The sequence below is a fragment of the Fusarium graminearum genome, chromosome 1, assembly GCF_000240135.3.
Source record: "Fusarium graminearum PH-1 chromosome 1, whole genome shotgun sequence".
Classification (NCBI taxonomy): Eukaryota; Fungi; Ascomycota; class Sordariomycetes; order Hypocreales; family Nectriaceae; genus Fusarium; species Fusarium graminearum.
Window position 1 is genome coordinate 2449397 of NC_026474.1, and position 24034 is coordinate 2473430.

Below are 24034 nucleotides of genomic sequence, written 5' to 3' on the forward strand. Positions count from 1 at the left end.
GTTATCGATGCGTGTTTGGATACGAGGGCGGCTCTGTCTGTAAAGTGCAAAGTGTAAGTTACGGTATGAAGATGAGTCGTGAATTTTGGCTAGTAAAGATGGATGTTCACCAAGTGCTCTGTTTGTTGTATGGCGGGGTTCTTTCAGGCTGTTAGCGCAGGATAGAGGAGGGGTCAAAAGTCACACAAAGAAACGTAGACCCATGCCATAATGTCAATTGCCACATAGCAGCGGATTAGCGGATGTATGCATTGAAAGGATCTCACAGCTTCTTTAAGCGCCCGGTATGAGTTGATTGAATCCTTAACCGAGTTAACATCATATCATCTATAGCCTGTATACAAAATGTACAATGCAATCTATACAGCCAGGCTTCAGTGGTGAACCACTATCCTGCTGGCACCTGATAGGTGCTGAGACGATAGCTGACCGCTAAGCTTCCACAGCGGCCCGGACTGACCGCTAAGCTTTAAGCAGTAACGAGCTGCCAGACAAACGTCCTTCAAGCAATTGCAGGCCTGTCGGGTGGGTTTGGAATTTTAGATCGTCATATTTCCGTAAAAAAAAACATTGAATGCCAGTTGTTGCCTGGCACCATTGCGTGCGAAGGAGTCATGATACGCTCAAGAACCGCTCTGGCGGCTTTAAATACCACACTTAGGAGACAATGGGCCTGTCAGAAGTGTCTTTCTCACAGTCGTTTCTACTCCCAGAAGACCGAGAAGCGAGAACCTCCCGATCACCGCAAGCTCGGCCTCCAGCAGGAACTCTTCATCAGTTCTATCTACAGCCCTGGTTCCCCCATATTCCTTCCAAATGGAGCCCGGATTTTCAATAGACTTGTCGACTTTCTCCGAAAACAATACGTGCGATATGGATTCGAGGAGGTTATCACGCCGACCATTTACAAAAAGTCTCTATGGGCCAAGTCAGGTCACTTGGAAAACTACGCGGACGATATGTATGCTGTGAGGGGAAACACAGAACCGCCGCCGCAACATGATGGGTGCTGTGGGAGCCACCAGGAATATTTGAAACCAGAAGAGGAGGAAGAAGGAGACTATGGCTTGAAACCGATGAACTGTCCCGGCCACTGTCTCATATTCGCTTCAAAACGACACAGTTACCGTGATCTTCCCGTTCGCTATGCTGACTTTAGCCCTCTGCACCGCAACGAGATTTCCGGTGCATTGAGTGGACTTACTCGTGTTCGACGTTTCCACCAGGATGATGGTCATATCTTTTGCCGACCAAGCCAGGTGGAGGAAGAAATCAAGAAGACACTGGATTTTGTCAAGGTCGTCTATACAGTCCTGCGTTTCGGCGCAAGCTACCGGCTGGCACTCTCCACCCGACCCAAGGACCACTACATCGGTACTGAGGCGGAATGGGATCAGGCTGAGAGTGCTCTGAAGCGAGCATTGGACGCATCAGGCATGGAATGGGGCGTCAAGGAAGGCGATGGCGCTTTCTATGGTCCCAAGATTGATATTGTTCTGACGGACTCCGATGGAAAAGACCACCAGACAGCCACCATTCAGCTCGACTTTCAACTTCCCAAGCGATTTGAACTCGAATATCAAGCACCTGCACCAGAGTACGAGGCTAGGGGTGAGACAACCGAGGATCCTGCCCTTCTGGCCGAGTATGGACCTGTGCGTCCCGTCATGATTCACCGTGCTGTCCTGGGCTCTGTAGAGCGTCTCATGGCACTCTTGATTGAGAAATACGACGGCAAATGGCCTTTCTGGCTAAACCCTCGTCAAGCCATTGTCCTCACCGTCAACACATCCACTACCGTTTTAGATTGGGCTGAACATGTACGCGATGTCCTGGTTGGTCAAAACAAGCAGTTTTATGAACAGCTGGAGAGCGGCGCGTTGCCTAGTAGCCAAGACCATGCTTTCCGACCAACTGGATTGGCAGTAGATGTAGATACAACTGCACGACCTCTAGGAGCCAAGATCAAGGAGGCCCGAAATAATGGCTATGGCCAGATTCTTGTTGTCGGAGAAGACGACGTGAAGAACCAGCAGGTTGCGCTGGGCAAGGAAAGACTAACGCCGGAGGATCTACGAGAGCGGTTGAAAACCATGGTAGAGACATTCGCCTAGACAACTATCACGTATTTTTAGGATGTAACAACAAGTGTAAAAAAAATATTATTCATTAATTCATTATTATCATCACCTACACACCAGTCTTCCTTCCTCAGCTGTGCCATGAGTGGAAGCAGCTTCAGTTGCGCGTCTCTGCAATATTGCAGGTGGAGTTACACTAGGACGGACACTGGTTGAGTAACGTAGGTAGTATCGAGTGGTTTGAGAGCCATTGCCCCACGTCCGAGGATGGTGATGTTTGAATGATGCCAATAATCGAGGCACTAACCCGTCGGCAATAGGATCATGACCACTCGAGTGGGCAGTCTAGTTTCTTGTTTGATTTTGCAAGTTTGAAAATTGTTGAGCTTGCTGGTATAAAACCCTAGAAAAACGATCAGTAAGTAGGCTGTTTCGTTGACCGTAAAGATCACACGATCACCTACCTCTTGTGTTGCTCATCCACTTGGCCGCCAGCAGCTTCAATTCGTGCAATTAATCTTTGTCGCTCTGCAATCTGATCATGCATGTAGTCCACTGTACGCTTGAGAACAAGGCCCTCGGATCTCCCCTGTCCCTCCATGCCGGGCACAAGCTCTGTCAGACGATCAAAGCCTTCGCGGATTGCTTGCCGACGCTTTTGTTCTATGAATGATTGTTAGCCATGCGGATCTAGAAGGATTATGTACGAGGCGAGAAGCTCCATACAGCAATACCTACCTGATGCAATGTGGTTTTGCTTCTTTTCCTCTTCAGTCAGCCTGGGTTTCTCGTCGCCGGCGCCATCGAGGTTGAGAGCAGAAGGTGACTTGTTGTTGGGAGAAGACATGATTGTGGGTTTGTGTATAGTAAATAAGAAATAGTTGTTTGTACAAAATGTTTAGGTCTGGTGAGGTTTGTTGATGTAAGTTCCAAATGACATGCAGGGGTAGTGTCTCCAGATTTATCATGTGAAAGGCACTATGGGGAGGACCCTGACCTGGCTAGAGTTGGTTGAGTTCGCCGTACCCCTAGGTTCCTTCCTCCATGGCATCATCCCGTGCATCATGGCAGGACCAATGCTTTGTGCAGATCGGGGCCTCCAAATACCAAGGTAGCAGGTACTTCCATCAGGCGGGGTTTGCCTTCGTAGGTTCTGCAGACAAGTCGCACCAATTACTCAATTATATGAGTTCTTGCACCTGGTTCTAAGTACTGCCTTCTAGGATCTGAATGGGAAGAAACTGCCTTTACTTCGGGTCCAATACCAGGAAGTTTCTCACATGGAAGGAAATCATGGACTGCTTGGAACCGAAGAAATCTGACGAGGCAGTTTAATAATAGGTAGTAGGTACGTGAGTATCCTCCGTCTAAGTTACTAAGGCAGTAATTAGTCGAATAGTTCAAGTTTATCTACCCCAAATATTGAAGTCCAAGCCCCAAAGATACACCTATCGTGACTTTTAAAGATGTGTTCGTACTTTTGTTGTGGTCCTGTTCTCAATATCGTGTTTGTCCTTGAGAGTAAACGACCACCAGACCATCCACCCAGCCACCACAAGAAATTGTGACTAATAAGATCAGTTGGAGTCAGTCCTATTCCTTCTCAACTCCAGTTGCATGAAAATCTTGAATTTGGCAATTCTAGATTGCCACATGTTGATCGTTTTCATTCCTCTTCCGATCCTTCGCCCTCAAAGTCCTCTTCTTGCTGTCTAAATATCACTTTCTCGGCCATGGCCATACATTTTCGCACAGGAAGTCCCACAACATTATCTACACTACCTTCGATCTTCTCAACAAGCAACATGCCGCCGATACCCTGAACAGCATAGCCACCCGCCTTATCAGCGCCCTCTCGAGTCTTGACATAAGCTTCAATCACATCATCAGGGAGACCCTCAGTCTCGCTCAAGAAGTATACCTTGGTCTCTTCTGTGTAGCTGTCGATCTCGTAACCAGGGTGCCTTGCGTCCTCTCTAGGGGCAAGGACCGTGACCGCTGTCAGGACCTTGTGCATCCGCTGGTCCCGGAGGTGCTTCAGCATGCGGATGTGATCAGCTTCACTTCGAGGCTTCTCGAGAATTCGGCCATCCTTGGTAACGATGACAGTGTCTGCAGCGATGACGAGATCAGGATCAGGAATGGACTTCAAATGCACTTCCAAGGCGGTGGTATAGACATCCATGCACTTTTGGTGAGCTGTCGCAGCTACATATTCGAATGGTCCCAGCGCGGCCTTGTCAAGATTCTCGGGCTTGGTAGATGGAAGGATCTCAAGGTTTGAGAGACCAAACTGAACAATGTGAGAACGTATACTGAGATCAAATGAGAACTCTCACATACCTGCTGTAGTAATGCCTTCCTGCGAGGAGATGCAGATGCGAGAATCACTCGCTTAGAGTTAAGGTGCTTAAGAATAGGGAGCTCTAGCGGTAAAGGACCTTTGCGCAATGGCCTTTGAGCAGTGCCTTGACTGGTGGTAGACTTATCATAGTCTGGAGGCGGGCCACTAGGTGCATCGGCCATCTTTCTGTTACTGTGGATTCTTGTGGTGATGAAGATAAAAGTTGTAGAACGGTCACTGAACGCTCTATCTTGATAATGAGGTCAATGTGGGGTTTAAGAATAGGAGCTTGAGCTTAGGAGCTGCCCCACGACCGCCATTTGGGCCCAGCGTTTAGCTTTCCATATGCCCCTCATAGCGACTTGGTATTCATGATAGCCACGGGTTATACTGGCGCGAAGCGAGGATCTCGTTTGAATGAGAGAACATTTGCCTTTTTTTATTTATTGCAGAAGTTATAGTATAGAGGGTAGAAGGTTTCTGGGTGTAAACGATTATGTATCATTGTTATTCTATTATTGGTCTGGTGTTGTTGGAGCTACATCATGACAACAGTCTCAAACGACCATAGCGCAGGCGATCGTTTCCAATCAATGTCATGGTTGGAATGGCTAATGCACGAAACCAAACTGTTTGCTATCAAGTTCAAATATTATTCGTGATAATTCAGATAACTCGTTATAGTGACAAGTATTTCAGCAGCTTGTTGATTTTCTTGCGTGCCGCTCATGGTCAACCTTTCTGCCTTGTTGCCTTACTGCTAATTTCAGGCACACACAAGGTTCAGAGTGCGGGTACTTCCAACATGTACCTCGAAACCTTAGCTGGTAATAGAGGCAGGCCCCCCGTTTACCACCATCTTCAAAAACGACAGCATCGGAGCTATTTGCAAGCACCGCATAGACCCACGATAGCCTAGAGCGCTGTGGTTCTCCGCAGATTTTGTTACCGAGATCTCATAAACCGTGCATTGTTTAATTTTGCGCTTTATCGACGCTCTTGTTCCAAGCAACTACCCTGCTTGACGCGATTATTGGACTAGCCAGCACGCGTCAAAATCCACCTCAGCGCCGCCGCAACGACTTCGAGCCTACGATTTGCGATTTCCCATTGCGCATCGACAAACTCTTTGGGGGACATTACGTACATAGCATCTTTATGCGCGCGATTAGGCGACTCTATTCATTATAATCACGATGGACAGCAAGCGCAAGGCCAATGGGCCTTCATCCGCCGAGAACGACGACAGAGGCTCTAAGCGTCGTAGACTTACTGTAAGTCCAGGTCCAGCCCCTCGCAAACTTCGTGGATTGTATGCGCGCATTCGTCGCATAACTCAATCACTAACGTGTTGATACTCAAACGTTTAATATTTGTACCACAGATTGCTGACTCTGGCTAGAATGATTTCGATCTCTCAAAAGGCGAGAACCCGGAATCCACAACGGCGTATGGATTATCCTTTCTGGAACTCCTTCGCAAGACCGCCGACAAGAGGTATGTACATAGACGGGACTGTTTTCTCAACCATACTGACCTATTTGACAGCGGCCGTCTCGTCGCGACCAATTTCGAAGAGCTACCGCCCCGCGATGGAAATGACGACTATTACGAAAACACGCGTATGCCCATCTCAATATCGATGATCGAGAACAAACTGAATAATGGCGAATTCGAGAATCTTTCTGAGCTCGAGGGCTACTTTAAACGTATGATTAGCAACGCGAAGGAATATTATTCTCGGTCCGATCCGGAATTCGACGATGCCGAACGAATCAGAAAGGCTCTCAGCAACTACATGACCAAGACGAATCCAGCTTACGAAGCTCGTGGTTACCAAGTTTTGCCTACTCCATTTCCCGATGAAGATGGAGAGGATAATCAGGACAATGACGAGATTGAAGAAAACGGCGAGGAAGATGAGGACGACGAGGCTGAAGAGCCCGAAGAAGACGATGACGAAAAAGAAGACGACGAAGAGGAAGAGGAAGAGCTGCCAACTTCTCGCCGGCGAACAACGATCACCCTCAAGCGGAGGGGACCTGACCGAACGCCAGCGAGAAGAGCATCGACAAGAGGCAAGGAGACTCCAAAGCCAGCAGCACCTGCAGCAAAGCCCGACCACCAATATGAGGATTTGCCCTTCAAGGGTCTATCTTTCCAGCAAGCACAGGAAAAGCTCGTTGAGGAAGTCATACGGCGTGAAGACCCTGGGTACGCACGAGCCCACCAATTGTATGGACGTTGCTAATTGTCTTAGATATGATGGTCCTTATTTCGAAGCTTTTATTAATCTACCGCCTCGCTCCTTGAAGGAGTACTACAAAGTCATCAGTGATCCCATGTCATTGAGAAAGTTGCAGAGGGCGGTAAAGGGTATGCATGGTCGAGGTGGCAGCACAGGCATCAGCGATTTCAAGTCCTGGGCTGCTTTTGAGGAGAAAGCAAAGCTATTGTGGACTAATGCGTACTTTTTCAACGAGGAGGGAAGCGAAATTTACTCTGTCGCTCAGGAACTTGAGGTTTGTCGTTAGAATTATACATTGTGGCGTCTTCTAACTGGCTCAATAGGAGTTCTTTACTGAACAGCTCAAACAGGCACAAGCTGATGTGCCAGAACCCTTACAACCAAAGATTAAACTCAAGGTTGGCGGTACTAGCGACACCTCTACGCCGGGACCTAAGAAAATTACCATCCATGTTGGAGGCCAACGGGATTCTGCAGATTCACCAGTGCCGGGTCAACAAAAAGAGGCGGCAAACGGCCTCGGTGTCAATGGTACAACACGCACTTCTACGCCTGCTCAGGCCATCAACCCCCAGCTGGAAAAGGCCGGAAGTACATCCGTCTCTGCTGCCCCATCTCCAAGCCCATCTACACAAGCAGCCTCGAAAACAGAAGAAGCTGCCCCTGCCCCATCACTAGCCGTCGTGCAACAACCCCAGAACGCTCTCCTTGCTGGCCAAGCCACGCCTGGAGTTCCTACCGCCGCAACAGGTCCTATTTTTGCTCCTATCCCTGTCGCGCCACCTCGGCCAATAACCAACCCATTGATTAACGGCTACATGGATCAGAAGCATCCTCGGCGTCCTGGCAAAGGTATTATCATACTACTCACTTCTTCAAAGCAGTCGCTAACGAACTCAGGTCTTGACGATGCCCTTATTGAAAGTGTGAAAATACAAGTTCACCCAACCCTACAGTCACACAGTCCCGTGCTAGCGACCGTCAAGCCAAACCCCAAGGAGATGGACCAGGCCGCCACCGTCAACCTGCCCTCTCATCTTACACGAATCCTTGTCGTTACCGCAATACCCAACCATTTACACAACAGACAGTACAGCCTGTGGACATTAGTAAACAAGCAACCTTTCAAGCCCCTTCACCTTCAAGCTCCTGGTCAGAAACCCAACGAGCGTGCGTTCGAGGCCATGCTGCATCATGGAATCAACGTAATCGAAACGCATCTTATCGCCGCTATTCCCCGAGATGAGCGTGTGCCAGGGGGTCCAGAGGTTGAGCTTGAAGTGTTCACCATCACCGTCAACGTGCTGCGGAACTAGATGTCTCACGTGCGTCAGCCGGAGTATGGCAGAATCATGATAAATACAAGTATGGCAATGGGGCCGCCCCCTCTTCCTCGTCCTCTTCCTATGCAGGTACTTCCTATACATATAGATTGGGTGCGGAATGTACATTCTGGGGGCTTTTGGTGATACCTTTTTACGAGTAGGGTACTGGATGAATGGCATTGGTGTTGCGGGTATATGGATAAAGATTCTTGTTTCATTAACGGAACAGGCCCAAGGATATAGGGTCGGAGGGCGTATTTAAATGTTCTTTCTGCTTCACTGTACAGTACTAGTTACGTTATGTAATTGAAGCCATTCAATCAAAGATTGATATTCCAGACTCATGTGGTATCTCAAGCCAAACCCCTCCCCAAGCGCCGCGCATAGCCATGCCCAAATATTCGCTGTTTTGCTTGCATAATTATGTAAACCTAATCTAGCCAGGCGCTGGTCGCTGTCTCAACTGCATCAAGTGCTTGAGTCGGGTCTGAACGGCAACATACTGACGCGTTTTAGGATCGTAGTAACCTGCAACTAGAACGGCCATAACAGCCGTCTTTCCTTTCAGCTCCACAATACCGTCGACCTTGATGCACCCTCTTGAAGGCAAAGTCTTTGTGGGTTTCCAATACCGCAAAAAAGCGAATGCGCCAGCCAAGCTGGCAGCTTGGAGGCGGGGATCGAGCTTGGCATCAGGGCCAAATGCAGCACCGAGAATTTCGTTGAAGCCAGGAGGCAGGTGTGCAGGATGCGCTTTGGCATCGTGTTTGACTACTACCCTGGGAGTTTGCTGTGGCATCGTACCAGGAAGACTATTCACCGGCACATGCTGCCAAGCAGATTCAGGGGGATCAGGCTCGCTGAGACCAATACTTTTCGCAATATCTTGCGCCACCTGTTTCGACAGAAAGCTAATAAATGTCCAGCAACCCATTGCAAGGGCCTTGGGGTAGAGAGCTTTGGCAAGAAAGTTGGCAGCAAGAGAATCGATGGGTCGGTCGCCCCAAAAGATGCCATCTTCGTCAATCATAATTCTATATGGTCAGTATGGAGAGAAACCCAATATGAATATATTTGAGACTTACCCAGAGACGTAATGCATGGGTGGAGGAGCGGGTGGGAATATTATGTCTAGCCAGAATTTCTTCACGGCTACTTCCCCTCCAAGGAGTTTGTTAAAGGCAGGGTTTCTCTCAACGCCACGCTTGATTTCATTTGCCAAACCATCTATAACTCCATTAGATCGAGTATACTTGATGAATTTATGCAACCCACTCTTGATCTCCTGCAGGAGCTTCTTATCCTGGCTGATTTTGACAAATGTTTGCCATTCCGGATCCGAACCTCGATATAAGGGTTGCTTGACTTCCTCTGTCGTAAACGGAAAGGGGAGAAACAATAATGGCTCATCCGGATCGTGGTTGGCCTCCGCTTCTTCCTTTTCCTTTTCAGACAAAGCTTCCCATTCGGCATCAGCCCAATCGAATAGAGGATCGAACACCACAGTGCAGAAGATTTGCCAGCAAATGTAAAGTATAATAATCGTAGAAGCCCAGCGCCTTGGTGGATGTCAGAGTCATAGTTGCAACAACCGCACTGCATGTATTCCGAGAACATACCGAAAGCGACCATGGCGGATACTCCATTTGATTCTTGTTAGGAGCTTTTTCTCAGCTGCGGCCACAGCAGGAGTGAGTTGACCATGACTGGGCGAATTCGGGTTTGCAAAGTAGACCGGGTAGTTTTGAGGATCGGGCTTCTTTTTCCGCCATGGTAGAAATGATATCCGTCGGTCGAGAGGTCGAAGTTGGCAAGCGAGTATTCGTTGAGTCGAGGGTCTGTACGGGGAGAGAGCTGCCCGTCGCAGAACAACTTGTCGAGCTAACATGTCGTCTCTGTATTTGCCATGAGGCAAAAGGACTGGAAGGAGAGAGGTAGTTCTTGTACAAAGAAAATAATGCGAACCATATCGCGGCGTGGGTATTCTTCAGTAAGTAATAGACATCCTTGTGATGACAAAAACAGTTATCGTAAAGATACAGTAGAGTCACTGTTCCGTGGTTACAGAGCCCACATTGTGTTATACTGACAGGAGCCGTGTGCGTCATAAAAGCACTGTGCTACGCTATGCTTGCGCATCATGAATAGAACAACAAACTCACACCAGGCAGATGAATGGTTAGAAAAAAGAATTCAATTCACAATATAAATGTTAAGTCAAGTTGTCTAATTACATTTCATATTCCACATTTTAAGTTTGAGTGTTCTGCTGTCTTTGCGCGCCGAGACATTGGAACTCAATGCACTGTATGACGGAACAACTCCAGGCCGCAATCCGACACGTGCATGCATCATCCCCTTCGCGTTGCGTATCAAGCTTGCGACGTTCAAGCTATCTCAGCTGGACTAGACAACAAGCTTCATCAATCCACATCAAAATGAAGCTCACCATTGGGCTCAGTGCAGCCCTTGCAGGTTTTGCTGCTGCCTCTCACCAAGCCGCTACCGATCTTGCCAAAGTTTACATCCTGCGAGGATCCCACCATATCGAGCCTACAACGAGTCTCACCCCGAGCGAGGCACGCCTCATCCTCCACCAGCGTCTCGCCCCCGAAGGAGAGGGACCATCATTCCGCGATTTCACTGATTCCGATGATGAGGAGAGAATCATTTCTTTAATGAACAAATATGGCAAAACTCCTGCGCCATTGTTTTCCGATGACATGACCGCGACGCCGCGCCAGCTGGTTATCAACATCGATGGAATGCCTACGTTCGAGTATGAATCGTTCTTTGGCTGGCTCTTTAATACGAAGCCCGATTTCACTTTGGACCCAAGCAAGGAGAACGGAGAGCATCCCGAAATCTTCCAGAGCATCATCGCCAATATGCCGGAATGCCCCCTGAGCCAGATTGTCGCCATGGACGACAACTGTTTCCACGGCAAGGCAGCTCTTGCAACATATAGCAGATCCCAGGTACTTAAATTCCTTACCCTTTTCTGTCCGTGCAACCTATCTAACCCTTGGATAAGGACGGTGATCACCCTACTACCCTCTTGAACGAGCTTCCCAAGCTTCAGAAGCTCGCCGAGTCAGGCGAATTGCACACCACCTTGGTCTTCTTTCCCTTGGAAGCCGACCGCGAGAACGCTTCTGGGGAGGACCAGGACCTTCGACGTCGACAGGCCGAGACCGTCATCTCTTCTATCGAGGAGGTCCAGGAAGCGCCGGCCGCTGAAACCTCATCCGTCCCCGAGGTCCCCAAATTCTCTTCAGTTCCTGCATCCATGTGCTTCAAGTCCGAGTCCGAGTGCAACAAGAGCACTGGCAACTGCTCGAACCATGGTAAATGTAAGAGCAGATACGGTAAGGGCGACGAGTCTTGCTTCTCTTGCCACTGCCTGAGCACCATGTCCAAAGCCGGCAGCATCACTCACTGGGCTGGAGGTGCTTGCTCCAAGCAGGACATTAGTGTCCAGTTCTGGCTCTTCGCTGGCTTCACCATTTCCCTCCTCACCATCCTCTATCTGGCTATTGGCATGCTATTCAGCGTTGGTGAGGAGAAGCTACCAGGAGTTATTGGTGCCGGCGTGTCCAGGTCCAAGTAGAATGAGAAGGGGAAGCAGAAATGATTATGGGAACTGTCGGGCTTCTGGAGTTGTGTAAGCCGACCACGGGAGTTTTCACAACTTAATGACTCCAGGGCGGCATGTATCATCATATGGTGTATTTGATATACGGGCGTACAAAGGCTAGGAGCTTGTATTAGGTGCCTCGATAAGGGGCTTCTTTTGTTAGAATGCGTTTCAATTTTTCTGAGCAGTCACGGAGTAGCAGAGCATGCAGTCATTCAACTTATGCGTCTTTCGTTCTGGCACCGCGGTCACAGGCCGTCGCTTTCTCGATTATGTGAATGTGTTTGCGCCTTTGGCAGACCTATGACGGCCTGCCGCAGGTACGAAGTTCTCAGATTAGGTAGGTATCTATTTTTTGATCCTTTTGCTTGGGACGTTGAGGAAGATTCGAGGTGTCTCTTTCGGGAGGTTCGTTGATCGCTGCTCCGTGATTCAATCCACGCATTGTATTTTGCAATGTTAAAGATCGTTCAATTTGCAATGCTAAGAAACCAAGATCATAAAATCAAAATGATGTTACTGTGTAAATGGAATTGAATCCATCATGCCTACTACTACCTACCTCTTAGGTATTTACCAGTAAGAACTGTGTCCGATCAATCCCGACCGCTCGACCCACCCTAGAACGGACTTTCCATGGCCCCTTGTTTGTGCTTTCCTCCTGATTTGACGTCGTTTCATAAAAGGGTAGTTGCCTACTAACCTGTCTATCATACCTGCCTATTGAACGAGCTGGGCCTCTTTTTATAAGATCTCCAAAAACTCCGCCGGACTTGTTCTCGTTCTGCAAGGTACACCAGTCTTTCTTTCCTGCACGCTCTTAATCCAATCGCAGATCTTATCTGGACCTAGTATGATGTCGAGCGCTGATGGTCATAGACCTAAGCCTGCGACAGCTAAATGGGGTGCTGCTTGTGCGCAGTGCTCAACAGCAAAAGCTAAATGCATACGGTCAAATAATACGCCTGGGTCCAAATGCGATAGGTATGTTATTTTCTTTCTACCCCTTGCCTTTCTGTTGCTGTTCAGCGTGTGGTCTCGTTGTGACAGACTCCAAGAGAACCAAACACTCGGAGGCCCATTCTCCGGGTCTACCGGGGGGCTCTCCCGGAAGCTCTCCATAATTATTCGGGGCCATGTCATAAATGGGACTGACATAATGCATTCCATAGATGCGAAAGATTGGTTAAGAATTGTACTGAGCAGGTCCATCGGCCCCGGAAAAAGCGAACAGTCAAACCCTCGTAAGTCATCCCAATCAAACACTTGATACCTATTACACCAGCCTTGTGGATACCTCATGATATATCGTATCACGTTTCATTGCCCACTAACACAATTCATGCAGTCGAACTGCCCAAATAGAGGAAAGACTTAATGGCTTGGTCAATCTCCTCAAAGCAGGCGGCTTGACCAATGCCGATCTAGCAACAGATACTACCTGCATCCCAACTGAGGCGGACCCTCATGTCATTGATCAACAGAAGCCTTCGACCAAAGAGACTGAACCTTCCTTTATATCCAATACTCAAGGGTGGTCGATTCCTGATACTTACAATTCTTACGCGCCGCCGCAATGTATCTGCAGACAGATCAGTGGAGAAGTTCCTCCTCCGCCGGGTTCAGACCAGGAGCTTCTCAACCTCTATCGAAAGGAGTTCCAGGCCATGAACCCCTTCGTCATTATACCTCATGGTGTTACGGCAGCCAAACTCAGAGAAACCAGACCTTTTCTTATGGCGTCTATCCGAATGGTTACATCAAGCCGTAGTCTGCGATCGATGAGAGCTCAGATGTACCATTTGATGAAACACGTTGCAGACCACATGCTTATCCGATCCGAGCGATCATTAGACCTTTTGTTAGGTATCATTGTCATAGTTACGTGGTATCAGTATCACTGCTTCATGCATGCTCAACTTAATAACCTAATTGCTTTGGCCACCACACTCGTTGGCGAGCTGGGTTTGAACCGAAGCCCGGTTGTTAACGAACGGACTAGCTTGATGGTTGTAATACCATTCCAACCCAAAACACGTACGAATGAGGAGAGGAGGGCGCTCTTAGGAGTGTGGTACTTATCATCATCGTATGTTGCACATCTTTTCCACCTGTTGGGCTTTTTTGAAGCTGACTTGTATCTAGGATGGCAGTTGGTTTCCAACGGATAGAGTCCATGCGTTATACAAGATATGGCCAAAGTTGTCTATCTGTACTCGAACAAGAGAGGGAATATGAGACAGATGCACGACTAGTAGCACTCGTTCGTATACAACACTTGACCGAGCGCATTTCACAGCTCAACGCCCCCAACGAACCTGTAGAGGAGGTTGCCGGGTTTCCAGCAGCGCCAATGTCAGCTTATGTTTCCGCGTTCCAAACCGAGCTCGACAAAATACGGAACGGGCTACCCCTTGAGCTACAAAATGACAGTAAGTGTTTTATGAACTGACTTTCTGCCTGACTAATTTTGTTTCTTTAGATGTGATAAAAATGTCTCTGAATGCAGTAGTAATCCGCCTATACGAGCCCCCTTTACTTGATACTTCTCGAATAATCTCAATGTCGGAGTCTTTGACAACTCATACATCAGGGGCTGCCTCGGCACTTGACATATTCTATCAGTCAAGAAATGCTTTGAAGCAATTCTTTGATCACTGGCAATCGATACCAATCTCTGAATATCATAGCCAGACTACTCCCGTAGCTGCCCAACTGATTTATGGGATGACTATGCTTGGCCGTTGGACAAAGTTCACAGCGCAGATACCTTTGACGGGGCCTCCCATGCCGATGCCCGAGGACACCAGCGCACAAAATCCCAATCTGGAACTGTACAAAGCAGACTCGGAGTATTCGGCGAGTGTGAGTCCAGCACATGCTACGCCTTCGGGCACAACGCCTAGTGTGTGTGAGAACCACTCTCAAGCAGCCAGTCCTATTGTTCTACGAGAGGGTACAGACCCGAGACTACCGGCTGCAGTGGCCGCCTTGCGATCACAGATTGAAACCCAACCGGGACTTTACTTGGACGTCACGGGGATACTGTCAGGTATATATTCCAAGTTTGAAGAAGTCAATGCATCTGTTCAGGCATCCTCCACCGAACCTGGTACGTCGGATCACAACCTCTGGAGTATGAGCGCCATCAAGGTCAGGATCACAAGAGCAAAGCTGGAGCGGTGGGTAGAGATAGTTGCGTCTGGAACAGCGGCGCTCAAGATCCACGATGGCGATATCCGAGACACCGACATGGATGACCGGGGTGAGAGCGATAACGGGAGAGCTACTGCACCTGGTATAGCACAGCCGGGCAACGAGATACATATGGACGAGTTCGGGATGTCCGATTGGAACGAGATGCCTTGGAATCCCGATATGCTCCAGGGGGTTGACCCTTCAATATGGTTTGATGGATACTTGGATTGGGGAGCTGTCATGAACTCCATGAGCAATAACGAGCAGTGAATATCTTGTCGATTTCGGGCTTTTCAATGCACGTTTCCGTTGTGATACGAGATCGAGACTAGGCTACGATAATCATTGAATTCTCGAATGCCGATGTAGGAGCTACTTATATAAGCCACACTGGCCTCATATATTGACGTAGAACAGGTCTGTGATTCTCATCAGGATTGAGAGAAAACAGCATGGAGCTAGTTGACCGCTGTGATACTTGCACGCCATAGCTTAACAGTCACTACTTAAGTATGGTTAAACAGCTATCAAGTCATAGAGTCAGGAGACGGTATGCTTCAGTGTATTATTCGTGCCTCAATTGACCGAAGAACTTTAATTCATGGTCGATGAAACCATGCAAGGGAGATCAATACTGAGTTGCAACTTTAGCCTGCATAAGTGGCAACACTCGGTGTACAGATATTTACTTCGTTGGGTTCCTCAATCATTTGTGATACGTAGGCGGGTTTGTCGGTGAGATTTTTATACTGCACCATCCCGACTCAAGGCGCAAGTTGAGACACACGCCTAGGGTTTAAGACCAAATTTGTTTGAAGTGAATTTTGTGTGAAAACCCAGTCGAATTTCAGGTAGCGACGACTCATGCAGCTCATCAGGTCAGCTAGACACCCATGACACCTGATCTGAACGCTTCCCTACCATCCCTCGTGTATTCGCCTTGCGTAGGCGAACCACGCGAAAACCTTCACGAAACGAACGAAGAAAAGAAGAAACAGTGACAATGAGATCACAATTGCAGGTGCGGCTGCCAGGATTGACTTCGCTGTGGTCATCAGGCCACCCTACAGCGGATAGGATACTGCTGAGGCTGACAAAAAGCCCCGAAGGTGGAAGATGACATTTTCGTTGGGAAGGGAGAAGAGAAAAAAAAGGCAGACGATTCTAATGACCTTCTTGACCTTGCCGATCGGATTTGGATACTGCAATCGAGGCCTTCTAGACTCCCCGTCATTAATTGTATGCCTTTTGCCATTCTCTTTTGATTGCTCTGGAAGTCGAACAGCTGACGGGTCTGAAGCTGCTGCGCCTCTCATCTATCCTGAAATTTCAATTGTTGACATAGCACCCCGGAGAAAGGTGGTTTGGGTGTGGATTTGTGTAAGTGAGCTCAGAAGGAGGGAGAGGAAAAGTGCACATTCATCATTTGGTCTTATACTTAAGGCAACCGCTTCAAATCCCTTGTCACATAAGCGCGCGCATTCTGGATACTATATATAATGGCCTTTTCTGACAGTTTTTAGTGCGTGTGTGGTTATGGAGGCATGAAGGTGTCTGTTGATCCTTGTCCCAACTGTTGCAACCCACGCTGCCCGAACTGTGATACTCGACGAATCAATACTCGCTCTCATTAAAGACTCTCATTTTCAAAGAGGCTCTTTGCCACCCGGAAACGTTGAAGCCGAGACCGGACCAGCATCCGAGCTGGACCTCCTTCTACCTGTAGGTAAAATATTGGTCGGGATCGTCACGGAGGAAGGAGGTGATGAGGAAGGAGAGGCAGAGAAACATGTTTGACAGTTACCGTATTGCATTGAAATGCTTCATAAGATCGTTCCTTCTACTGCTGAGAAAGATAAAGCCTTGCAACTTTTTGGTGAAGCGAGAGTGGCTGGACTGAACTCCGAAAAAAAGGGGAAAACCGACTGACCAAGTTACCTACAGTGTGAAGAGAAAGAAAAGGCTGGAGCGCATATTGAGCCATGCCTTTTTTAAGAAGAAACACAGCGCCTCCTCCAAATCTACCAGTACACAATTACCCTCCCGGAGTCCCATCCAGGTATTTCGACTGGGTAGCCACAGCCACTTCAGTTATATGGACTGAACAAGATGAATGGAAGAAACAGTACAGGATGGTCAAGTACTCAGCTTCAGAGCATAACAGACCCTTCACCGAGATGCTGAGAGAAAGGAATGGCTATGACTGCCCGGAGATCTCGTTTGTGATGGACAGACATCCGTCAACTCGTGGCGAACGCGAAACATTATGCGTTGAAGCTTTCTGCCAGGGTGCTGATTTGGTTCTTGATGGAATTGACCCAACTGAACTTCTAGGCCATCAGTTAGCAAATGTGGACGAGCCCAAAGCCTGGATATCGGATCGAAACTACTGGCTTCTCAGAGACATTGACGCCGAGAATCCCCTGTATGAGAATGTATTAGGTCGCCTTGAGTTTTACAGGGTTTTACAGAACGAGGTGCGTATGGGCCTCGTTTTTCTGGCTATCATCGCAACTAACACCATACAGCGGTTTCGTGAGGGTCCATCAGGAGAGATGATTGGCCCCATACGGAATCTGTGAGTTACTGTATGTATCTGGGCTATAGCTTTTACTAACCGCCTGAAAGATTTGTCAGTAATCCAGATGGAACGAGCGTAATGGCAATCCTGAAGACAGCGAATCAGTTTCAAGCCCCTGCCCTTCATGAGCTTTTTGCAAGCTACATTACAACAAGTCCAACTCCAAGCATCAAATTGAAATTATCTGTGAGTCAGGAACAACCGAAATACTATAGCGTAGTTCAAGTCACTGACGCTATGTCTTTATCTAGGATTTCTGGAACACAAGCTACGTTATCAGCTTCACTCTGCCATTTTATGCGATTGGTCTCAGTGGAAGACAAGATAAACGTACGCTTCATGACCCGGAACGCAAGTTCCGCGCTCGCTACCTCCTGGATTCTTTGAATATACAGGAACTAAGTCCACTTCTAGGACACTCAGAAGACTCATGCCTAGAGGGAAAACTAGTACTACACGAGGGAGTGTATTCGTTCGCCACGACCGGTGTGACTGAGGAGCATTGGACGGCATACTGCTTTGATGATGACTTTTTTGAGAGTGAACCGCGACTATTAGAGGAGGGAGAAGAACTCGAGAGCTCGGAAGGGTTTGTTGACCCGATTATAGTCGAGGTTGAGGTGAAGGACACAGCAATCCAGTGGCGTCCAAGGCAATATTCGCTTGTTGCTTTGGCGATTCAACTCGACAAGATCCATGGACATCACGCACGCATACATGATGTGTTCAAACACAGTCTGGACTCCTATGTATGTGAGCCCCCTGAAATCAGGGAATTCGCATCGTTTCGAAAACCCTATATGCAAGAAGCATTTTATGGCTGACCCTGTCACAGACACCCAGTACCAGATACGGCCCCAGCAGGAACCTTAACCCCTCGAACAAACAAGACTGGAAACAGTTCCCTGAACTATTGAGCAAGGTGACATTCTATAATACTAAGATCATCGAAGAAGTCGAGAACTTCCTGGAGAATGATGTCCAGTTGAGCTCAGTCAGCGTTCCTCAAGGGGAGCTCTGGCAGAGTCTACGAAGTGACGTCAAAGCTCTAAAGGCTTTACGTGCAATCGAGGGAATACTCAAAGGGCTGAAAGACATTGGAGACAAGCTTGAGGAGACAAAGAGATCGTTCAAGGAACTCAGGCGTGAAGTATATTCTTTGCCCCAAGTTCTATCGTTTAGATCGGCAATACTGACGTTTTGTCCTAGAAGAAGCTCGATCGTGCAGATGAGCAGCAAATCAGAGAAGAACGATCAAAGGAGCTCGCAGTTGCAGCAGTTGTAATTATGCCTCTCTTATCCCTAGATGAAAGTAAGGCTAACATGACACAGGCCTTTGCCATTCTGTCCCTGATCGCTCAAGTTTATAGCGGCAAACCACAAAAAGGCGACGAAGAATCATGGCCTGGATACCTCTTTCTCGTGTCATCTTTTATCGTCATATGTGCAGCAGGCATATTGTACATGCTACGAAAACATGTTGCTCTTCATGGTAAAGCGCTTTTGGCAAAGTTTAATGGATTCCTGACGACAACGGGGCTTGATCTACGATATAATAGCATGGTTCGTTTGGCGAGGAGATTTTTACATTGGATACGGTTACGGTATCGTTATGTGTCTGCGTTCTTTGTCGGGGCCATAACGAGGTTTTTGAGAAGAGAGGACCCAGGACTTCCTATGTAAGAGTCACTGTGAGTATAGTATATTATTTTGAACTGAATTCACGTTATCATCAGAATCTCTTTCTCTCGGCTTTTCAATGTTAACTGATGTGCCGCGGCAGTCAGGATTTACGAGTCCCAACGGACTTTCCTACCTACGTTATACGTACGGTTTAAGGAGAGGCCATTCAGGATGTGCTTACACAGTCAAATACAACATGTACGTTTCAGGCTATGCGAGAACTGGTCACCAGAACTAAAAGGGAGCACTCGACAAGTAAGGATTGTGAATCTGCACCCGGAGAGAGCGAGCCTGATTTTCGGTTTAACACTGTAGTTTGTTACCATTTGACGTCAACCGCATGTAGTCATACCATCTTCAAAAAAAGGCGTCTACCTGAAGGAAGACAGTTGCGAGTCGACAAGGGTTGTGAGGGTTGCTTGAAGGCCTCAAAATATAAGGCTGCTAGTCAGTCACACTGAGTTGCCTTCTTCGTCCTCTCCATCACATGCTTTGGAACCTTTTGGTCGACCGAGTCTCTGGGATTTGGGCGAACATTTGAAGATCATCATATCCGAGTTATGACACGTCTTTCAACGTCAATGGTATAGCGAAGAGGCAGTCAAAAATGTAACCTGACGCTGTCGCGGGGTTATGTCATACACCACCTTCGTCTCTGTTGGTGAGTTACAGCCAATTGCTCTCTGACAGCCTCGTTTGAGGGACAGCTTGGAGGGGTGACAGCTCACCTTGCATTCTCATGGCATGAAGCATTATCAGCAAATCATCAACTTGGTTTCGAATTTGAGGCTTTAAAGAGTCATATGTTTTGATGCCTGACTACTCCTAAGCCCCTGCTTCACATACTGTTATGACTCTTGCCTTATAGATCAGCTGGCTGCTGCAGAAGGCAACCCTTAAGAATTCACAATCTGACTCACTTCTCTCCTCTCTCAACACCATCACGGAAACCATCGTGGCTATGGCAGTGACAACTTGTTCTGTCAGTGGGATCGAGACCCTTCTGGGAAAGGCAGGACTGGACACACCTATCCCAGAATACCCAGGCGCAGACATTGTGCACAATCCGCAAGACATATTCCGAGTTTACCTCGCCGAAACTATCCAGAAACTCACCAATTGCGATAGGTTGGTTGCCTATGATGCTATCCAAACATCCAATGTTACGGGAATGGGGGACCTTGTGGTCGTTGCCCCAAGACTGAGACTTAAGGACGTCAATAATGAAGACCTCGCCAAGGACCTTCTTCAAAAGGTGGGAATTCATCAGAATGAATTCGCGCGAACTGAAGGATACTGACATGACCTACACTTAGTTACCAAGACTACCCCCTTTTGGATGTCCCATTCGTGACGGTATCCGTCTCCAAGTCTTCTTCTCACCAAACACGCTGTCTCGACTTTCGCTATTTTATATCAGTGATAGAAATGTATCGTACGGATATGACACGTCCTTAGGACTTACTGATCCGGCTGTGCCTGACGGACAAAAGAAGAAAGTCATTGTAGAGTACTCATCCCCCAACATGGCGAGCGAGTTTCAAGTATCACACTTGCGCAGCACGCTTTTAGGCACCTACGTGGCAAACATTCATGCCAGTATGGGCTGTGACGTTGTTAGAATGAATTACTTGGGAGATTGGGGGAAACAGATTGGCCTCCTTGCTGCCGGTTGGCGGCGCTTCGGCTCCGAGGATGAGTTTGCGAAGCAGCCTCTTCGTCATCTCCTTCAAGTGAAGCACAAAATCGAAGAGTTATTCAAGCCAGAAGTGGAGAAGTGCAAGGCTACGAAAGCGAACGACCAAGACACTTCGGAAATTGAATCACAAGGGTTGTATGCCGAGCGAGATGATTTCTTCAAGAAGATGGAGGACAAGGACCCGGAAGCCATTGCATTGTGGCAACGCTTCAGAGACGCTACCGTCAAAGATTTGACAGACTCATACGCACGACTTGGGGTAACGTTTGATGAGTACTCTGGAGAATCACAAGTTACTTCCGAGTCCGTTGCTGAGGTGGAACAAGCTTTGAAAGAGAAGGGGGTTTATGAAGAGCACGATGATTCCTGGCAAATCGACTTTTCGAAACATGAGGCAAAGGGGTTGTCCATCGCGGTATTGCGATACAGAAATGGAACCACCTCATATCTGTTGCGCGATGTTGCTGCAGTTCTCGACCGATTCAAGGCACACTCATTCGACAAAATGATCTATGTTGCCGCGATGGAGCAAGAGATGCATTTCAACAGAGTCATCAAGACACTAAAGCTCATGGATCGTCAGGATCTTGCCGACCGCATCCAACACACATCGTTTGCCAAGATAAATGGCCTTCCAGAGGAGTTGAAAGGTGCAGAGCTGTTGAGTGATTACCTCGACGGTTGCCGATCCATGGTACAGGCTGATCTCGAAGAGGAAGACGAGGAAGTGTCTCATGTTGACAGTTCGGAGAGGTCAGTGGATATACTTGGTCTTGCTGGCCTGTTTGTTCAGGATCATTACCATAAGCGCAACACATCTTACACAAGCGACGCGAAAAAGATGGCACCCCTTGAAGGAGAAACAGGGGCGGCTATTCAAAACTGTTATGCCAGACTCTTGAAGAAATTAGGACCGGAACCCACCACCTTCGACTACACAACCCTAAACTACACCTCATTGGAATCAGAGGACTATGCCGAACTATTGCGCATACTTCTGCAATACCCAGATGCAGCACATGGGTCGTTCAAGTCACTCGAGCCATCTTTTATAGTAGTTTACCTGCTGCGCCTAGTTGATCAATTAATGGTCACTCTCGATGATGACGATATGAAAGATTGGGCTGGTCAAGAATCTGCGAGCGAAGCAAGACTTGCACTCTACGAGAATGCAAGGCAGGTTTTTGAGAATGCGCTGAAGCTCCTAGGAGTCACCCCTTGGAGTCTTTGAGGCTAGTTACTTTTGGTTTGTTCCTCTGCCTTTGTATTTACAGGCCGGATTATGCAGAGTTGTTATTTTGAGATGAAGGTGTTTCCGTTCAGATTGACACATCTGATTTATGTTTTGCTTTTGTTGAGTATCTGTCAATTTGTTCTTACTTATCTACCCATGGAATATACGGTATAGGGTTATCATCAGAACACGCCTCGGGGGCAAGGGTTTTGTGAATTGATGACAGAGAAACCAGTCCGTTCGTTACTGGCACGCAGCATGAGTTGAAAGCCCGAAATTATTTAATTAAATATTTTTGCGTGAATTCACACAACATTTGACTCAGATCCAGAAATACAAAGCTATGTTTATGTTTCAAAAGACCTGATATGATCGCAACCATTCATGATTAGCCGTGGACTCATGTGAAACGTTGTTGATGAGCCGGAAGCGACTACCTAAAACGTCCTCTTAATCATGGCCCGGGATAAACGTTTCGGGGCTACACTACATATATCGTCATCATCAACTTTCCCATGCATCTGCCAACTTGATAATGTGAGACCTTATTCCCCAAATCACCTCGAAACATCTTGAAACTAACAATACCAGACCCTACTAAGCGGCTCACTTTAGCAATACACCTAAAAGACTTGCATCATATCATGGGAGACGACGCCCCGCAAGACACCCCGCAGCAGGATTGGTGGGAAGCCTTTCCTGAGCCAAAGGCCGAGTGCACTCGAACCGACCCAGCTATTATCTCCAAGCTCATCGAGGTGAATGCAGCTCTTGGAAAAAACGCCAAAAGAGATTTCCTCTTGGTCGACGTTCGAAGGACTGACTGGGAGGGCGGCACTATTTCCACGTCAATCAACCTCCCAGCTCACACGTTCTACCAGACCCGTCCCCAGGTTTATCAGCTTGTTAAACAGGCAGGTATCAAGAGAATTATCTTTTATTGCGGTAAGTACTTTATTGTCCCGAGAGGCTACTCCAATCCGTCACTCATAATACTCCAGGGAGCTCCAATGGCCGTGGTCCACGATGCGCCAGGTGGATGCAGGACTACCTCGACGAGGTTGGTGAAACTGACATCAAGGCTGAAATTCTGACCGGAGGAATCAAGGGTTGGCAAAAGGCATACGATGGCCAGTTGATGGACTTTTACGACGAAAAGGCCTGGGAGAAGAAAGAGTGAGGATGGGCACAGTATAACAGTCGAGGGTTATTCTCTCTTGTTTGTCTATTAGACGTGTTCCCAAGCAAAGTTTCCGCAAGAACGTGTCTCAATTTTCGACCTTAACGCCAATAAAGATCATATAATATCCATCATCTCTTCCTGTGCTTCCACTGCCGCCAGGGGGGTTTATCGGTCTCCTCGTCGGTCGTCTCCGCCGATTCGTTCCAACGCTTCGAGCATCACCACTGAGTTGCCGCGGATGACCTGTTGGCATGTTAGTAAAGACTCTTTATGCCTGAAATAGTGGGAGGGTGGGATAACGTACAACCATGCCGATTCTGACCTTCTCGCCATTGTCCTTCTCCTCCACCGCCTCGTCGAGAACGATGTTCAGAAAGACCTAGTCTTGTCAGCTTTATCCTGTTTTAATTGTAAGGGAGTTTCGTACATCGTAACCGCGGAGGACGCCGATGACCTTTCGGCTGCCGTTCAATTGAACGAACAGTCTCTTGTCGAGGTACTGCAGAAAAGTTAGTTATTGATCGGAAAACAGCAGGTCGCGCGGCCTCGGGCTGCCCAGAAGTTTGGGGAGAATCTGATAGCTATGCGACGTAGAAAATATTGAGACGGACCTTCTTGAGCTCAGGTTGCGCGGGCGCCATCTTGAGCAGTAAATGTAGAATAGCTTGGATGCTGTTTCATGCGACGCGATCGCGGCCTGGAGCTACTAACATTACATTTCACAGCTAGACGGAAATTCCACGTCACGTGGAGATAAGATCCCGAGCCAACAAATGCACGTCACTTTAAACCATCCTCAGGCGCGTGTCGTCGCGAAACTT

At 47.9% G+C, this 24034-nt stretch overlaps 10 protein-coding genes across 10 annotated transcripts; 6 read left to right on the top strand and 4 right to left on the bottom strand.

The window, feature by feature from the left end:
• Positions 1–614: 614 nt before the first annotated feature.
• FGSG_00749 (threonyl-tRNA synthetase) lies at positions 615–2114 on the top strand (the record flags this gene model as incomplete). Its single annotated transcript, XM_011318156.1, has 1 exon — positions 615–2114. One exon carries the CDS (start codon positions 615–617, stop codon positions 2112–2114), a length of 1500 nt encoding a protein of 499 aa, XP_011316458.1.
• An 8-nt stretch (positions 2115–2122) lies between these two features.
• FGSG_00750 (uncharacterized protein) lies at positions 2123–3005 on the bottom strand. The gene is made up of 3 exons (XM_011318157.1): positions 2820–3005; positions 2546–2744; positions 2123–2484 (listed from the first exon to the last, which is right to left on the bottom strand). The coding sequence occupies exons 1-3, from the start codon at positions 2926–2928 to the stop codon at positions 2427–2429; spliced, it is 366 nt and encodes a 121-aa protein (XP_011316459.1). The 5' UTR covers positions 2929–3005; the 3' UTR covers positions 2123–2426.
• A 742-nt stretch (positions 3006–3747) lies between these two features.
• Positions 3748–4607, bottom strand: FGSG_00751 (uncharacterized protein; the record flags this gene model as incomplete). Its single annotated transcript, XM_011318158.1, has 2 exons — positions 3748–4374; positions 4425–4607. The coding sequence occupies 2 exons, from the start codon at positions 4605–4607 to the stop codon at positions 3748–3750; spliced, it is 810 nt and encodes a 269-aa protein (XP_011316460.1).
• Positions 4608–5621: 1014 nt separating this feature from the next.
• Positions 5622–7989, top strand: FGSG_00752 (uncharacterized protein; the record flags this gene model as incomplete). Its single annotated transcript, XM_011318159.1, has 5 exons — positions 5622–5699; positions 5828–5922; positions 5974–6639; positions 6686–6947; positions 6997–7989. 5 exons carry the CDS (start codon positions 5622–5624, stop codon positions 7987–7989), a joined length of 2094 nt encoding a protein of 697 aa, XP_011316461.1.
• Positions 7990–8434: 445 nt separating this feature from the next.
• Positions 8435–9028, bottom strand: FGSG_00753 (uncharacterized protein; the record flags this gene model as incomplete). The annotated part of the gene is made up of 1 exon (XM_011318160.1): positions 8435–9028. One exon carries the CDS (start codon positions 9026–9028, stop codon positions 8435–8437), a length of 594 nt encoding a protein of 197 aa, XP_011316462.1.
• Positions 9029–10383: 1355 nt separating this feature from the next.
• FGSG_11820 (uncharacterized protein) lies at positions 10384–11874 on the top strand. Its single transcript, XM_011318161.1, has 2 exons — positions 10384–10976; positions 11033–11874. The coding sequence occupies exons 1-2, from the start codon at positions 10437–10439 to the stop codon at positions 11606–11608; spliced, it is 1116 nt and encodes a 371-aa protein (XP_011316463.1). The 5' UTR covers positions 10384–10436; the 3' UTR covers positions 11609–11874.
• Positions 11875–12491: 617 nt separating this feature from the next.
• On the top strand, positions 12492–19335 carry FGSG_11821 (uncharacterized protein; the record flags this gene model as incomplete). Its single annotated transcript, XM_011318162.1, has 18 exons — positions 12492–12619; positions 12808–12879; positions 12984–13330; positions 13789–14067; positions 14397–14500; positions 14729–15042; positions 15358–15383; positions 16119–16213; positions 16470–16555; positions 16778–16892; positions 17176–17310; positions 17362–17411; positions 17462–17600; positions 17666–18163; positions 18250–18564; positions 18624–18695; positions 18974–19105; positions 19198–19335. 18 exons carry the CDS (start codon positions 12492–12494, stop codon positions 19333–19335), a joined length of 3045 nt encoding a protein of 1014 aa, XP_011316464.1.
• Positions 19336–20058: 723 nt separating this feature from the next.
• FGSG_11822 (uncharacterized protein) lies at positions 20059–22027 on the top strand (the record flags this gene model as incomplete). The annotated part of the gene is made up of 2 exons (XM_011318163.1): positions 20059–20352; positions 20414–22027. 2 exons carry the CDS (start codon positions 20059–20061, stop codon positions 22025–22027), a joined length of 1908 nt encoding a protein of 635 aa, XP_011316465.1.
• Positions 22028–22674: 647 nt separating this feature from the next.
• On the top strand, positions 22675–23210 carry FGSG_00756 (uncharacterized protein; the record flags this gene model as incomplete). Its single annotated transcript, XM_011318164.1, has 2 exons — positions 22675–22975; positions 23032–23210. 2 exons carry the CDS (start codon positions 22675–22677, stop codon positions 23208–23210), a joined length of 480 nt encoding a protein of 159 aa, XP_011316466.1.
• On the bottom strand, positions 22950–23887 carry FGSG_00757 (uncharacterized protein). The gene is made up of 4 exons (XM_011318165.1): positions 23825–23887; positions 23641–23712; positions 23518–23592; positions 22950–23456 (listed from the first exon to the last, which is right to left on the bottom strand). Exons 1-4 carry the CDS (start codon positions 23852–23854, stop codon positions 23379–23381), a joined length of 255 nt encoding a protein of 84 aa, XP_011316467.1. The 5' UTR covers positions 23855–23887; the 3' UTR covers positions 22950–23378.
• Between the last annotated feature and the right edge of the window lie 147 nt (positions 23888–24034).